Here is a 17,311-nt window from a genome sequence, read left to right as displayed (position 1 = left end):
ATGTAATTTTCAATACAATTTATCCACAGATAATTAAGAATGTTCACCTAACAATATCGTCTGCACTACAACAGTGACCGACCACAAAAAATCGAGCCTCGTCATCGCATTCTAACCGCAATATAATACAGATTATAGTAGTATTACATATAATATGTGACTGACGCAACGAAAATAATTTTTGTTACATATATATTAAAGTTTTAATCCAGACATCTTAGTCTTTTATCGGTAAACATCTCAATAATGATAACAGTCCGTTATTGGTAATAATTATTATACATCAAGACATTAAAGGGACCCCTTAAAAATATTCCAAAAATGAGGACTGTGGCAAAATGAGGACGTTGCTTCCTCCTTTAACGGCTCTGACGGTAGGCAACCTTAACGCACAAAACCACGACAACGACGCAATATAATAAATAATAATTATTGACGATACAGATTAAAAACGTTACAAGGATAATATACGAAACGCTCTATAGGTAGGTACGTAAAAAGTAATGGAACCGGTCTGATAAATGAACTTTTTTTTTTTTTTGTCAAAAACTGGTGTTTCGTCTAATTTCGATGATATACGTGTCGATAATTATCACGATTTTCATTCAGAAAAAATGATCCTCCGTAATACATCCAAGTGGGGTTGGTTTTTTGGTGTATTTTTATTTTGAGTTGCTTTGGCGTAAGATAGGTTAGGTGTGGGGGTGTTTTTTGATTTTCTGAGGTAATGTTACGACTGGTGCGAGTTCGTACATTATTATTTTTTTCTTGGTATCTGATGTTATTGTTGAGATGATTTTTATTTGCTTGAGAGGGATGGCGGTTTCGATGATTTCGAATGTTCTTAAATTATGGGCGCCATCTCTATAATTTGCTGGATGATCGCCAAAACAGAGCACACGTTTCACTGGAAAGTCTATGCTTTTTTTGCAGGTGCAGTCCGAGGTATCTCGGCATGTCGCCATGTCGCGTCGGTCGCCACAACGAACGCAACGAGGTATGTTACTGCAGTGATGGCGCGTATGACCGTAGTCCTGGAAATTCATACATTGTGGTATTTGTTTTTTATTTTTTATTTTAGGAGATTCTACTTTGATGTTTGTGTAGCAGAGGAATTTTAATTCAAACATGTCTTTGTTGTTAATAGCTGGTTCAAGGTCAACAAAGAATAGAGGTAAGAGGGCTTTTGATTGATAATGAAGAACATTATTCATGTTCCGAGCCAAGAAACCACAGTTGCCTAATTCTTCTTTGATAAATTCGATTGAAGTAGAGCAGTAGAGAGGTGAAGATTTGTCCCCGTGGATTTGATATGTATAAAAGTTTACATTTTTTTTCTCCATGGTATCTAATTACCATTCAATTCGAATTTGGGTTTGACATAGTTTTGCATGAGATTCCATGGGTGGAATATGAGGGCTTTTAATTGCTTTGCAGGATTGTTAATGATTATTTATGTATAGTTGATTGAATAAATATGGATGGAGCCGATGGAGGTGTTTTGATGATAATTTCACAGGTTATATATTGTTTGTGTTATTTTCGACGCTTAAGAGGACGTTTCACCCGCATGTGTTGTCTCCGTCTTACAAGTGCGTAACATTGCAAAAACTGTTTTGCGCGGGAAAGAACAGAGAAAGATACAGTTATAACTAAGAAACGAAATTTTCACCACATAAAAAGGTGAATTTTGTCTGTGCAATATCGTTTTTATTTTTTCGATATCACTTATACAACAAAAATTCTTATTGTTTTATAATACATTAATTTTGCGTTTTTTAAGCATGAATAACTTTTTTTGTAGTTCTGATATCGAAAAAATAAAAACGATATTGCACAGACAAAATTCTCCTTTTTATGTGATGAAAATTTCGTTTCTTAGTTATAACTGTATCTTTCTCGGTTCTTTCCCGCGCGTAAAAGTTTTTGTAATGTTACGCACTTGTAAGACGGAGACAACACATGCGGGTGAAACGTCCTCTTAAAGAACTGTAACAATTTGGAGTAGAAAATGATCCATGGCGATATCTATTGATATTATTTTATTTTTTTATAATTTTAATTGTGGGTATTCTAGCATTAGCATTTCGGCCAGTATCTATAGTCTGTTAGGGCGAAGTACGTCTTTATGTTTGATTGCAATTGTTTTGTTCGATGACAGGTTATTATGGAAATTCGTGGAAGACAATATATAATAACGTTTTACTTACGATATGCTCGTTTCCCTGTTAAGAGGAAGTCTCTGTATATGGTAAGTGCGTGGTTATAATTATAAGAACAACAATTTTTTTTGGAACCGACACATTTAAAATGTCTTTAATTAACTCAAAATAAGTCAAAATATTTTGAAAAAAAAAAACGATTAATGACAGTTTAAAGTACTTGCGAGTATTGGTAGCATTGTTTTTTGAATAATTAGAAAATAGAAAAATCTTTATATGAGAATTTGTTAATTTACAGGTTATAGTATCCAATGTCTAATTTCAAACGCTCGTAAAAAATTACCTAATTTGACTTCAAAGTATACTTTTTATTTTAAATGTAAGAAACTTAAATGAATCTTTTAAGCTTAGATATGAATAGAAAAATTCTTATGAATTTCTAACTATTAACAATTTGCTAGTTTTCATGATTTTGACGAATTTTGTCCATATTTTAACTTCAGACACTCATAAAAAATTACACTGAACTTTTTTTAAATGTCCACTGAGAAAAACTTATAAGTACCTAACATTGTATTACATTTCAAGTATTTTAAATGAGCAAACTTTTTTATCGACAATAATTTTAAAAAAAAATAACCAACGTTTAAATTTTCTTATACGGATAAATTGCTCAAAATTAGTAAGTTGTAATATTTCAAAAATTGAATGGTGTATTGCAATCACTAATTTAAACATTGAGTGAACATTTCACTTATCTGTAAAGTTACACTAAAAAAACAAACTCCATTTTTTTCGACAGCTAGTTTTGCGTAAAAATCTTAATTTTCTTCAATTTTTGGTTTGTTATGACGTGTAATAGTTCACAATATTTTGAGTAAGCAAACCCCTCACAGAACTCACTATTTTACTATTTTATGCATGTCAGCACTAACCACATTCAAATGCTATTTTCAAATTACCCATACACAAAATTTTTAAAACTTGCATTAAATAATTTAAATTTCCAGGTGGCAATTATCTAATTATAAGTCACCTTATGACCGAATAATAGGTAGCTGGTAGGGTAAATGAATATAATATATCATAGGTAACATATTATTCAAATCTATGCTACAGCTACATAAAATTTAAATTAAATTATTAAAAAATAGAACATTATAACTTGATTACCAAACTGCCTGTCTAACAGTAGGTGTATTTAAAGGGAATCGACTAAGGCTCACATTAACAATATTTTTACCACAGCCTAAATATAAATTGTGCCTAAATTGTGACCAGAGTCTAAGCTAAGGATCATGCAAAGATGACCCTATCCTCTTTTAATTTATTTAATTGACATTAATATTCCTTATTACTTATTAGTAACCTTAGTTTTTTTTTAACTATCTAAAGAAGTCATCAAGTTAGTACTAAGTAGTTTGTAGGCAATGAGAAGTAAAACCCTACACAGCTAATCTTCAAAATTACAATTAATAGTAAAATTTTGAGCAGAATTATTCTCCTCTCCCCCACAATTATCTTGGCCACTAAAGAATTAAATTTGTAAAGACAGGTCACATGTCAACTGTAAAGTACTAAAGTTTACTTACCTATAAATTTCAATAAAATACATTAATGGACGAAGTTACATGGACCAAGAAATTGGTTATCATTTAATTTGAAATTAATTCATAATTCAGTGAATATGTAAACAAACATGTATATACTATATAGTATATATGACTTAAATAAAATCAAGCTCGTCTTCTTGATGATATTTAGAACAAGTAGACAAATTGATCTAATAACTAAACTTTAAAAGTTACATGTATTTATTAAATGGCATTCAAATCTATATACATGAATAATATTATGAAACCAATAAAATTGCTGTTAAGTACAGCCAGCATAAATTAAACGGCCAATCAAATTAAATAATATACTATAATTTATTTACTTTAAATTGATACAGATGACTTATTTAGTTTGTCGAACATTACATAAAAAAATGAGAAAAAAAAATTTGGTATGCTTTCTTTTAATTTTTGTTTATTGAAAAATGTGTTAATAAAAATAACTTTATTAGCACATTGGTATTAAGAAATGACAGTTATACTTATCATGGTGGTCGGTACAGTACTTGAAAGTTTCAGGTATAAACAATATTAACACAGGAGTCATAACAGGTGTAGGTGATTTATTTATATTAGCAGAAAAAAATATTACATTGCAATATCTAAAGAATACACACAATACAGAAAATATGTTTAACAAATTATTGCACATCAATTTTTTTTTTTTTTAATTTGGAAGAAATTAATTTAAATCATAATTTTACTAATAATCATTAGTTACAAAGGATAAAAATAATAATACATTTACTGTTAAATAAAAATAATTTAGGATAATAATTACTATAATACCACCAATCACTACCTACACCCTAATTAGTTAATATATACTTATGATATACCAAAGCAAGATGTTATAATTAATACTTTTAAAATTTATGTGTATAATCTTACAATTTACTCTAAATTTACATAAAAATAATCTTATATACTTTTAATTCATTTATTATAATCTTTAGATTTTAATATGTATTAATAAATGTAATGATAATTTATTTTTCATTATGTATTTAGTAGTTATAAATTTATTGGTTATTATTTTGAATAAAAATTAGAATAAACATAAAATGTATATATTATTGTAACAATATAAATCATAATATAATATGTGTTAATTTGTTCACTTTTTTAACTAGTATAAGATAAGGTAATATTTGTCCATAGTAAGAAAATGCAGTATGTATAAATATTCACCAAGTTTACATTTATGTCTCATAATATGATGATACAAAAAAAAATAATATCACTGACAAAATAACAAAGTGCACAGTAGTTTCATCATTAATTTTATTTTTATTATTATAATATATTTAAGTACTTTATTGCACAACCAATAATACTAAACTGCAAACACAGTTCTTTAAAAAATAAAAATTCACGAGGAAACCTATTTGGACGGTATCAAATATATAAATGGAAACACGAACATAGGCAAGAGTTTGGCTGCTCTGGTGTTGAGAAGACGACAAGCGAGTGCATTGGAATGAATTACGGAGTAGAGAGGAGAACAGTTTTGTTGATGGTTGTGATTTGAAAGGCTTTTAAAACTATAAAACTAAACATATAATATTGATTGATCGAATGGCACATTAAAAATGCGAATATTAGCCTTTAATTTGTTTCTTTTCTTTATACATTATTTACAGTCTTCTCCATTTAAAAAAAAAATTGTTCTATATATATATATATGTATACATTTTATGTATGAACACTAAGTTAAAGAAAGAGTGGGGATAGTGCTAGTTAAAATAATAACATAATTTAGGATATGTCTGAAAAAAATTATAAAAAAGTAAAAAAAATCAAAAAAAATCATAATCATATAATATAGAAAGTTGCGCGGTAACAGTGTCAAGATTATAATGTTACATTTAATCATGTATATTATAATAAAATATAAATTGATATCAGTGCAAACAAATAATAGTGTAATTTATTTGAACTTAAGGACAGCAAAATAAGTTAAGTAAAAGTCTGATTGACTCCCAACAAAACCCCACTCTTTAATTTATTTAAAACTTGTATGTCTAAAAACGAATTTCAAATGTTCTAAAGCGCGTTAGTCAAGCGTTTTCGAAAGATATGCAAAAAAAGAGTGATTTTTGTTTAGTATTAAAAAATAGAATCACCATGTAACCTATAAAAGGACAGGTGCTGCAAGTCGTATTGGTGTGCATGATTTTTTGATAGTAAAACACGACTTAGATAGACATGGTAGAATGATCCCATTCTAAACGAGGTGCACAGCCTCTGTGTAGACCATCATCTTCTTCATTGCCACCACCATCATCTGAACTATCGTCATAATCATAACTCATATTGTCATCAGAAGAATCGTCTTCATTTTCAGCATGCCTATGTTTGCCAGCTGATAACGCACCACCAACTGCACCACTGCCATCACATTCCAATTGCTAAAAATAACATAAAATGTGATACATCAACATAATCAACAGACAACAACAATTGAAGTTTACCTCCATGGGGTTTATGGTAATGTTAAGAGCTGAATCATCCCAAGCCATCTCTGTGTCCTGGACTTCATCCTGTGTTGCTTTTTGGTGGGCGGCCTTAATACGCACAATTCCTAATGTAATCATTAAGACTAAAAATCCAACACACACCACAATGATAATTGTAACAGCATGTCCACCACCAGTGACAATAGCCTGTGCACGTTCATCAATAGATCCATCCAAGTAATTTCCAAATATAGTTTGTGCTTGTTTTGCTTCAACAGAATGTTGTACAATTTGAGCATGAGCTGGTTTTGGTTCAGCGTCATTTTCTTCAACTAATGAAGCAGCAGGCAAAGCAGTTGTCGGAAGTGTTGTAGAAGTAGTATTAACAACAGTTGGAGATTTCGGATGAATTACAGTCAACTGAAAATATCATTATCAAAATCTAAATAAGTAATTGCTAGATAAAAATCTGTGATCAAGAAAATTTGTAGCAAAGAAACTCACAGTTTGTATGTATTCATTACTCAAAAACCTTCCATTCATTTCAGAACAGACCAATTTGAATTGACGATTTAGATAGTATGCAGGCTTAAAGTTGGTGTAATGGACATCACGTAAGGCTTCTTGATAATGGAATACAATATCAGCATTGTTGAAAGCTACACCGTCTTTAGAAACTTTAGCAGAAATTCCAAATTTAGCCAACATATCAGCAGGAATGGTCAATGTCTCATGGTCCGGATTCAGTGAAGGATAAACAGATATTATACAGGAATCAATGCGACGCTCTAATACATTTGTCAATTCAGCTATAAACAAAAGTACAACATTAGAAGTAATTTCTAAAAATAAAATGTAGTCAGTACTTACGGTTTTTAGATTCATAATCATAACTTTCTGGCTCAATGCTAATGGCGAGATCAGGGAAAACTTGTACACCCTGTCTAAATTCATGGTATTCTCTAGGTACTGTGTTAGTACCATTAATGATAATATTAGGTTGTTGAGGTCGGTGGACCATTATATAGCTTTCAGCGGGAGGCATCTTCACTTCACGACCACCTTCACAACTTTATAAAAATAATTATAAATTAATATAAAACAATAATCAAAAAAATACTTAAAAAATTTCAACTTACATAAGAGACGTAGTCAAGTGTAGATTACGTCTACCGGGAGTTGGATAGTCACGGCTGTTAGAATAACCAATTTTCTTCACCAACACTTCTAAATTTGTCTTATTATCACCCTCAATTGATAATTCAGTTAGCTCTAAAATTAATATATAACAAAGTAATATTAAATGTTTATAATTGACTTACAGTATATTATAAATGTGAAATAAATGGTACTTACCACTGTTAGTTAGCAGTTCCATTCCAGGTTCCAACAACTCCATTGCAGGAACTTCTAAACTTTCTTTACATTTATGTAAACATGCGAGTACCTCAGGTTTTTCAAGTTGATGCAAGAGTACTGATAAGCCAGCTAAATATCCTCGTAGGTGATGTTTCATTTTGTTTTCTGAACCTATAACAATAAAATAAAACATTATTACTAGGTAACAATTGATGATACAATTGGTGTTAAATACTAATACAAGACAGACAATTTAACTGTACCTTGCCAACATGCTCCAACAGTCAAAGTAGTATTAATTCCCTTAGTTGGATGCAAAGGCCAATCATCAATAACTTCAGGGTTTTTGTTTTCAGATTTAAAAAGTACTCCATCAATGTATAGCTGAACATTGGGGAATTGTACTGATACAGCATAGTGATGCCATTCATTATCACATACCTAGAAATATAATTTATACCAAATATTCATAATTATTCTTAATTATTAATTAAACTATTGAAATTAACCTGTGGAATTTTCCACCTCCATTCAGCTGGCCTAAAGATATTAAGATCTCCTTGTGAAAAATCACGTCTCAAAAGAAGTATGAGACGACAATTTCGTACAAACCAAGCATAGTGATGACGATTCATTTCTAATTAGAAAACATCAGTAAAAACAAAAAATGTCAGCACAGTTTCAACTCAAAATTAAAAAAAAAATATATTAAATAACATACTATGGTCATCAGCAGAACATAAAATATGTTCTTTAACATGCTTATCTTGGTGTGGCATAGGCTTATGTTTCATCCATGTAGAGATAGTGAACGCTGATGATAGTCCATGGTCAAGAACATCATTGGGTATAGCAACAGCAGTGCTACTGCCATCAAACTCATACATCTGATCAGATTCACGACCTTCGTCATGCTTAATTGCGTTTCCAGCAGATAAAGGTACATGGTTAGCGGGTAAAAGTTCTACACTTTCTTTACTTGCTCCTATACAAGATTGTAAAATTTAAACAAAAAAAAATGTAAATTTCATTATTTATTTTCTCATTATTATATATTAGTCATCAGTCAAAACCACCATTATTGGCACAAAAGGTTTCAGATTATTAAATCATACTATTCAAGACAATGAGTGTTGATAACTCAAAAAATAATAATGTACATAGATGATATACAATATATACTCTAAAGTAATTACTTACCACAAAGTTTTCTTTGACTTTGAACAGAATATGTATCACGGTCACAACCTTTACCGATATGCGATGTTGCTAGAGTCAGCTTAGCATTAACATTTTTCACGTGGCATGGGTCATCACATAGTCTTAACTGCGCATTAGGAAACAAATCTTTACGACCGGAAGTAGGATAGTAATCAATTTCTTCGGGAATACCTAAAAAGTATATGAATAATTAACAATTGTATATTAAAAATATAGTTTAGTATTGATATACACACTTTTCCAACCCAGTTTGCAAATTCGGTTTACTTTAATAGTGACCATAACAGGAGCAGATTGCTTCATGCCACAGTCATAAGCAACAACTGACAATATATAATTGTGACTGCGATCATAGTCTAATGGTTCAGTATTTCTGATACTTCCTAAGAAATTAACCATACAAGCAATTTAAACACATGAGTTTTAAAAATAAAATTTTTTTTATAAATATTTGGTAGAAAAAAAAAAAATTAATAACTTAATCATACCTTCATTATTAATAGTGAAAGGTTGATCATCATTAAGTATGTCATATTTGCAAATATCACCAAAACGTGGAGTGCAATCACGGTCTGTGGCTTCTACTCGAATTATCTCTTCATACAATTGGCCCTCATCAACATCTTTAACATAAGATGCATCTAAGAACAGTGGAGCATATTCATTGATGTCAACCACAGTTATATGCACAGTAACACTAAAATAATTAAAAACAAATTAATATTAAAAATATTAAATATTAACTACTCAGAACTCACTTATCCGATATCAAACCAGAACATGAAACTGCAGCAATTTCAAATTTATATGTTTTACGTTTCTCACAATTTAAAGTTTTGCGAGCTCGGAGTTCAGCATAACCATTTGGACGAAGAATGATCTGAAAATGAATTTCATTGTTTAAAACCATAGCATTATTTAAATTTTAAATTTGAATGCATAAATTATAAAGATACATTTTAAAAATGATTAAGTGGACTTCCTGTAACTCATTTAATAATATCTATACTCCATTTTATATAAAAGTAACCACAGGAGACAAATTTCTGAGCACAGCGGCAATAATGGGTGTAGCTAACAAACATGTAGTCATACACTTCTATGACATGGGATGTATTACTTATTAATTTCTACAACCAGCAACTTTTCAAAAGATCAATAGTCCATCAGAAGTAACTCAGTACATTCATTGATAATCAGTTGTCTGACACAGAAAAAGACGACAACCGTTTTGCCAAGAGGCGTGGTTTGCTTGACAAAAAATTATCGCTAACTAGGTTACTCTTATAAGAAACAGAGTAAATATTTACATGTTTTAGATTGTAATCTTTAGTAATTTAACTGTATTAAATTTAACTTGTAGCTCAAACAATATTCCAATGAATTAATATAAGCGTATAACTTTCAAATCACAAATTATTATTTGAAATACACCTATAGTAATTTAATTTTTTACATTTTTCAGAAAATTTGTTTTTACATTAAAAAAAGTACATATCAACTAATCAAGTTCCAATATTTTAATTATTTAAGAGCTATATTCTAATTTCACTTACATGTTTATGAAATTAATATACATTACTTATTATTTTAATTAAAACAAAGAATCTAAATAACAAATTAAAATTAAAAAAATATATTTTTACCATAATTATAGTATTATTGAATGAACAGCTATCTCCCAATATGCAGTCTACCTGTATTTTGCGTACTACCTAACTATAAATATGAATATAGTATGCGGTCTACCAATTTTATGTGTTATACACTTATACCTACCTATAGTAGGGAATCCCGCATCATTATTATTTATTTATTTATTACCTACTAATTTAATATATTATGTTTTATCACTTTTATCGTATTTTTTTATAATGATATATATTTTATCATATAGCAGCTAATAACATGTTAGTTGTCATAGTGTCGTTTGTGGTAAAACAACTTTTTTTTAAATTTTAACTGAAAATTTTTTTAACTTTAAAGTGCTTGTAAAAGAATTTTATGAAAATTTTTTAACTGAGGCCTCAGGTGTTAAATACTTGCAAGAGTATGGTCTGTTACCTTGTCCGAAACAATTTGAGTATGGATGGATTTCCAGTGCCTCATTAGCGACGGGTCGTACCATATCACATCATTATTATTATCATTATTTAACATTTGTTAATATTTTTATTTATACCACATGTGCCTATTCATGCTGGTCTCTGAAATACTACAATTTAATATTATAACCAGTAACCACGTCTATTCTGGTAGACCGCATTTTCAGCGGTAGATCGCATATTGGGAGACAGCCGAATTAACTAATAATATATTTTATAGCTATAGTTAAAGCTAACTCAATATAATAGTATAACTTACAGGTACACAATTATAATGTATTATTTAAAAATAAAACAATTAGATACCTAAAAGAAATCCTTAAGAAGACGCTACATACATATTTGGTGTCTCCGTCTTGCAAGTGTGTAGCATAACAAATTTACACTTAGCAGACCACGTTTAATTCCATTAGTTTAAAAATTAGAGTAAATCGAAGAGTAAATTGACCTACTATGCAAATGATGGTAAGAACATTATCAGTAGTTGTATGTGGATTTTATACGATAATTTGTTTTAAAGTGAGTTATGAGCATTTTTAATTTACGCTTTTTTATAAATGCACAACTTGCTACAAAATTGAACTATCTTAAAAAAACCTAAATACAAACATAGATAATGTTCTTAACATCTAGTTTTTCATAATAGGTTAATTCAATATAATTTTTAAACTAACAGAGCTAAACGTGATCTACTGAATTTTGCAATTTTATGTATTTGTAAGAGATGGGGACAACAAATGGTTGTGTAGCATCCTCTTAAGAAATTGTTAAATATTATCCGCTTAGTGATTAAATAACAAGTTAAATAATTAAATTGTACATTTAATTACCTAATAGATGCTTTGATAATATAGACAATTTCTAGAACAGTTGCACTTACTTCAAAAGGTGCTTCTCCATGATGTTTGTTCACTATATTAAAATTACAAACATCACCAATGGCATAAATTTCTGGAACAACTTCAACAAGCGTTTCATTTTCTTTTACTAAGCCATGATATCCGCTCAGCTTATCATCTATCACCAATTTTGGTAAGATTTCTGAAAATCAAAAAAATAATAGATTATTACTATAATACTATATACTAGGGGATACTAGGGGTGGCTAACATGAATATATTCAAGAGCCATGTTTATAAACGCAATGATATGAAGAGCCAAAATATTTATAAACATATAGGTATTTTATCATTTTATTTAATAAATAATGTTATTTTACGAATATAAATTATATATTTTTGTTCATTAATCTGTAATTTATAGACTAAGATCTATACAGGATGTTTGATGAGGGTGTCCCATATACCTATTAACCGTAGAGGGGGACTTACAGCCCGGATAAAAACTAGGTTTTTGCTATCTATAAACTAAAAAAATTATCAAAAATAAAGAGATTAATGAAAATATTGAAAGGTTAAAATTTTCAAAAAAATAAGCTATAAAAATTGATCTTTTTATTTTTCAAAAATTAAAAAAATGTAGTCCTTGTCTAGGTGAGTCTAAAAAAAAAAACAGATTTATGATAATATATTTATTTATCTCAGGAGATATATCAATGGGTAAATCCTCGCGAAACACCATGTATAATACAAATATTATTTCTATAAATGTAGGTATATGAAATTTTTTTTGATTTTTGTAAGTAAGACTTAAGCCACATACGACAATGACGCATACCAAATGTGGTTTGCGAGTCGCAAATTGGCCTGCCCTGCTATATACATTATTCTTGTCTTTCTTTCATATTTAACATTTTTTTAACATTTTAATGTTATAAATTAATAGATATTTTGTCACTATTGTATTTAAAAGTATTAATGATAAACCTGCCTAATTCAAAATGTAATACCTTGCTTATATTTGATTATCACAATTGATAATATATCATATATTGTTTATGGACAAATTTAAAATAGATATTCAATTTCATAATACCTAATTAGCTAGTTAGAAATTAGTAATGAATAAAGTAATTTTAAATATTTAATTGAATACAATTTTAAATATTATTTTTTAAAGAATTACCTAGCGAAATATGAAAATTATAAACAAGAATTCACAATGAAATTGTTTTATCTTTATTCATTTAAATTGAATAATTTTTTAAAAATATTTTTCATTTTAAAAATTAACAATAAATGTGTATAACCTTAGAAGACCTTAGAACCCTACAGTCTCCTTTCAGAGTTAATATGATTTTAAGAAAGGCTATCTTTAAACAATACAATTAGTGTTAAGAGTTAAATGCTTATAATCAATATTACAAAGCATTAGGAATTAGGATAATAGGTAGGTACATGCTGCCTACTATAATTATCTAATATATGAATAATAAATAATACTCAATAGGTATTACCTAAGTGGAAATATCTAAAAAGAATTACTAATGTTATATTTAAATGTTATATTCTTCAATAATATATTGTCGTTATATTTTAAATATAAATAGTTTATTCTAATAGCATGCTTAAAAAGTGTTATTTTACCTACTAAAGAAAATTTAACTAAAAGTTGACAAACTGACATTGAGTGGTACATTGTATGTTAAACAAACATTTAAAATGACGACTAATTTATTCATTTATTAGGGCATTTGTTTTCACCAATACTCAATTAGTAGATGTGTTGAAATATTGAGTAACTAGAAACCTACATTCCTATTTTAAAGCTTTTAATTTATTTTTTCTTATCAATTAATTGATAGGTAATTTAAATATTCTCTAAACTGTTGGTGTAAAAAAATTATCCATGTCGCTCGTGTACATATTCATGTTGGCCACCCCTGTTACATAGATTTGTGCATTGTAATAAATACACATGTTTATGTTGATTGTTACATAAATACACATTCAAATAATTAGGTAGGGAATAGCAAATTCAGTTTATTTAATTAGAGTGTATGTTTCAATGTAGGTACATAGTTCTTTTAATTTTATAATTGAATTTAGAAAAGACTAGTTGAAGAAGAGTCATATCAGTTTATAAGGTCTCAATAACCCATAACATAGGTACATATTTTTAAAATTTTAAATGGGAAAAAATTTCACTTTGAGTTGTAAACTCTGTTGTAAATAAGGTTTTAACGTTTAAAATGTCAAACAAGGGTATAACAAGCACAGCTAAAAAGTAAAATTATTTTACTAATAAAGTTATTCTAAACAAAATAAAACAAAATGTTCTTAAATATGGGTGCAAATAGGAGCTAAGCTCTTTAAAAAGTTTCCATAACCTTCCAAACATTTCCTAAATATTGTTTTAAGCTTATTCTATATTATTAAAGCAGGGCTTTAGCTAACCCCTCAAATTTCAAATGTTATTTTTATACTTTTGCTAGTAAACTGTATGATGTCCTTACTCCTGTCCCCCACCCAAGTCTTTTATTTGCAGCTGCAACTTAACAAGACCTATATAACAATTATAGTTTTACTATAAAATCCTATATACCTACATATTCCTATTGTTATAGTAATATTAATTTATGCAACACAGATAGGTACCTAACTTGAAAGTGTTATAGAAAATTATAGGTTGGGAAGTAGCAACGAGTAGCAACATATAAAATTAATCTAATTTTTTTAAACAGTATATGTGAAATATTAAGTATATCTACTTAAAAAATAAAATAGATTTAGAATAATATAACGTACCTATAGTATTATGGATAAATAATAAAAAAAAAATGTAGGTAATTACCTAGGTAGTTTATATAAATTTGTATATTTCCTAATAGTTAGATAATTTAATTAATAATTTTATCAAATGTCTACATATTTTGTTTATCAAATTCACGTACATAACTAACCAAGATAACAAACAAAACAAATTCTATAACTAGTATTTGATTATCATTGCCTTATAAAAGTGGCACGATTTAAGATAGGTAAATCATACATTGTGTTTAAGTGGTTAGTGCCAAGCGGATAAGACTATTGAATAATTGCATAGAAGTTAAAACTATGATACCTAATATTGAAGAATTAAAAAAACTCTTATCACATAGAAAAAACACCTGTCTTGGAATAGCAAGAGTACTTTAGATTAAACTGTAGGAAGAAAACAGTAAGGAAAACAATAACTGGTAATGTCGTTTTTTTTATAGAAGTATTAAATTTATCAACACTTAATAATAATAATAATAATATGCAAGAATGTCTGTATCTTGTTGTACAGTCACCATCATTGACTGTTTGAACAACTGGCACATACAAGACGTCCGAGGGCCGAGGCTCTTAGTTGGTCGGAAATGTAATAAAATACATAACAGGTATATAGTTGTGTGATAACATGAAGACGTGTGTGCACAGTTGTGCACGAATACGGAACAATTATTATCCCCACAGCGGATAAAATAAGATAAAAGTGGCATAAAATGATTGGGAGGGTAGACGTGTCGAAAAAAAACTCGAAAAGATTCCTAACAAGTACAAAACCGAGACGGGTATGTTTTCGAGGGCGAAGCCGCCATTGGAAATTAAAAAAAAAAAAAAACAGAGTCCCACAGTCGTTGCGATCGACATCACATCACACTATCACAGATTCACGGCCTACACTCTCTCCACAGACTCCAGCCGGCCGCCGCCGTGCATCTCTTTCCCAATCGGCGGCACACCACCTGCCCGCCGCCCGACTACGTGACCGCGAGCTTCGACACATAAATCACGTTTTTTCTTTCTTTTCTTATTACCGTTATTTTATTAACATTTCTGTGTGTGTGTGTGTCTCCTTTTCTCTTTCTCTGCAACTTGCGAACACCTCAGAAGCCCGTAACGTATGGGTACTCGTTTGCCACAGACAGACTCCCTTACGGGCGGCCAAATGAGTGCATCATAATAATATAAGTAGCCGTGCAAGCGACTCGAATCCGTCGTATACAGTTCAGGCAGTTTGGGGTGGGTACATAAAACACAAGGAAAACACGACCGAAACGGCCGTAGACGGCAAGAGAGTCAAGTAAAAAACGCCGTTGAACTTACCGTCGGACGTCGTGAAACAGGAAACGAATGGGACGAAAAGAGCGACAAAGGCGGCGGCAAACACGACCGACGACGTCTTGAAAGACATTTTTTCAGCACCGCGGATGTTGTACGGCCGGCAGGAAAACAAACTACGACGGATGACGCGAAACGGAGTTCACCGTGATTGTGTTTATTTATTAAAAACGCATAGGTAATAACGGTGTTTACAAAAAAATATACATATATATATAAAAAAAAAAATTACAAACTATCTAATATTAAAAAAAAAAACCTATTCCCAAGGGGTCGCGGTGTATGACAGCCCTTAGTTTACACGTGAAAACCGAAATTCCGAAGTTTGGCAACAAAATCGGACGGCGTAAGCGCACGCGGAGAAGCGAAACTATACACTGACATAGAAAAAACGAAAAAAAAATCAAGTAACACACGCACGCACTGACGGTTCCGCCATACACGATACACTCGTACAACGTTACATTACAAGAACGACGACGTCGGCGGCGGAATCCTCTTCCCCCTCTTCCACCTCCGCCACATCATCCTGACCCTACACCACCACCACCGCCACCACCACCACCGACGATAGTTATTCCTCCTCCAACGCCACCACTTCGTACTGCTCTGCGCCGACGACCGTTCGCGCCCTCCACCGCCGCCGCCGCAGCCGCCACCGCGACGAATCAATAATTTACATGAGTCAGAGCGCAGAATGCCGTTTTCCTCTTTTGTCCGGTATCATGGAAGAAAAAACTTGAGCGCACCGGTGTCAAGGTCGGGTGCTATGTCAACACAATGTTTATTATTGTACTATTAATATTTTTATATTATATTTTTATGCCTTCAAAAAGTATATTATTAAATTATTAACATAATAATATGTACACAACGTGACGTGTGTAAACAATAATCTTAATTTACGCTTCCGCACATAATACAATATTTTTAACATAGCAAAATCAAATTATAATGTGTAAATAATATGACCCGACGAATTTCACAATTGATTGCATAAATGCACATGCATATATGACAATAAATCACGGTGGCAGCACCAGGGGTGGATAGTGGAGCTGTCAGGGCACACCCGTAAGCCGTCCATGCCATATTTACTTGTCTGTGGCCCATGCCCATGTGTACGTCTCAGCACTCTCGGCTAGCACACATCGGTCGCGCCAAAAATTTAAACCATATGGACGGTACAACGACGGATTGGAATTTCGGGCCACACCGGGGAAAAATATTCTTTTAGTGGCTCCAAGAAATCATGTATTTTTTTAGCAAAAGTGTACGGAGTACCATACTGAAAGTGGTCATTTTTCAGTTCTTTAAAGAGGTAGTAAACATTTATTGACATTTTATGGTGTAATTATAATACTTCCTACAAAAATTATTATATTATAATAATATATTATT

General features: G+C 30.4%; 1 protein-coding gene across 1 annotated transcript; it reads right to left on the bottom strand.

Annotated features, from left to right (window-relative positions):
• Positions 1–4,324: 4,324 nt before the first annotated feature.
• Positions 4,325–16,363, bottom strand: Cals (calsyntenin 1). Its single transcript, XM_015512543.2, has 15 exons — positions 15,896–16,363; positions 11,803–11,963; positions 9,576–9,697; positions 9,306–9,514; positions 9,054–9,200; positions 8,797–8,988; positions 8,318–8,581; positions 8,106–8,233; positions 7,860–8,037; positions 7,594–7,767; positions 7,377–7,509; positions 7,108–7,307; positions 6,742–7,046; positions 6,253–6,657; positions 4,325–6,189 (listed from the first exon to the last, which is right to left on the bottom strand). The coding sequence occupies exons 1-15, from the start codon at positions 15,981–15,983 to the stop codon at positions 5,977–5,979; spliced, it is 2,919 nt and encodes a 972-aa protein (XP_015368029.1). The 5' UTR covers positions 15,984–16,363; the 3' UTR covers positions 4,325–5,976.
• Positions 16,364–17,311: the final 948 nt, after the last annotated feature.

This window comes from Diuraphis noxia, unplaced genomic scaffold, assembly GCF_037042655.1.
Source record: "Diuraphis noxia isolate RWA-SAM2 unplaced genomic scaffold, SU_Dnox_SAM2 contig0003, whole genome shotgun sequence".
Classification (NCBI taxonomy): domain Eukaryota; kingdom Metazoa; phylum Arthropoda; class Insecta; order Hemiptera; family Aphididae; genus Diuraphis; species Diuraphis noxia.
Note: the sequence above shows the minus strand (reverse complement) of the source record. Positions and strands in the feature narration are given on the sequence as shown.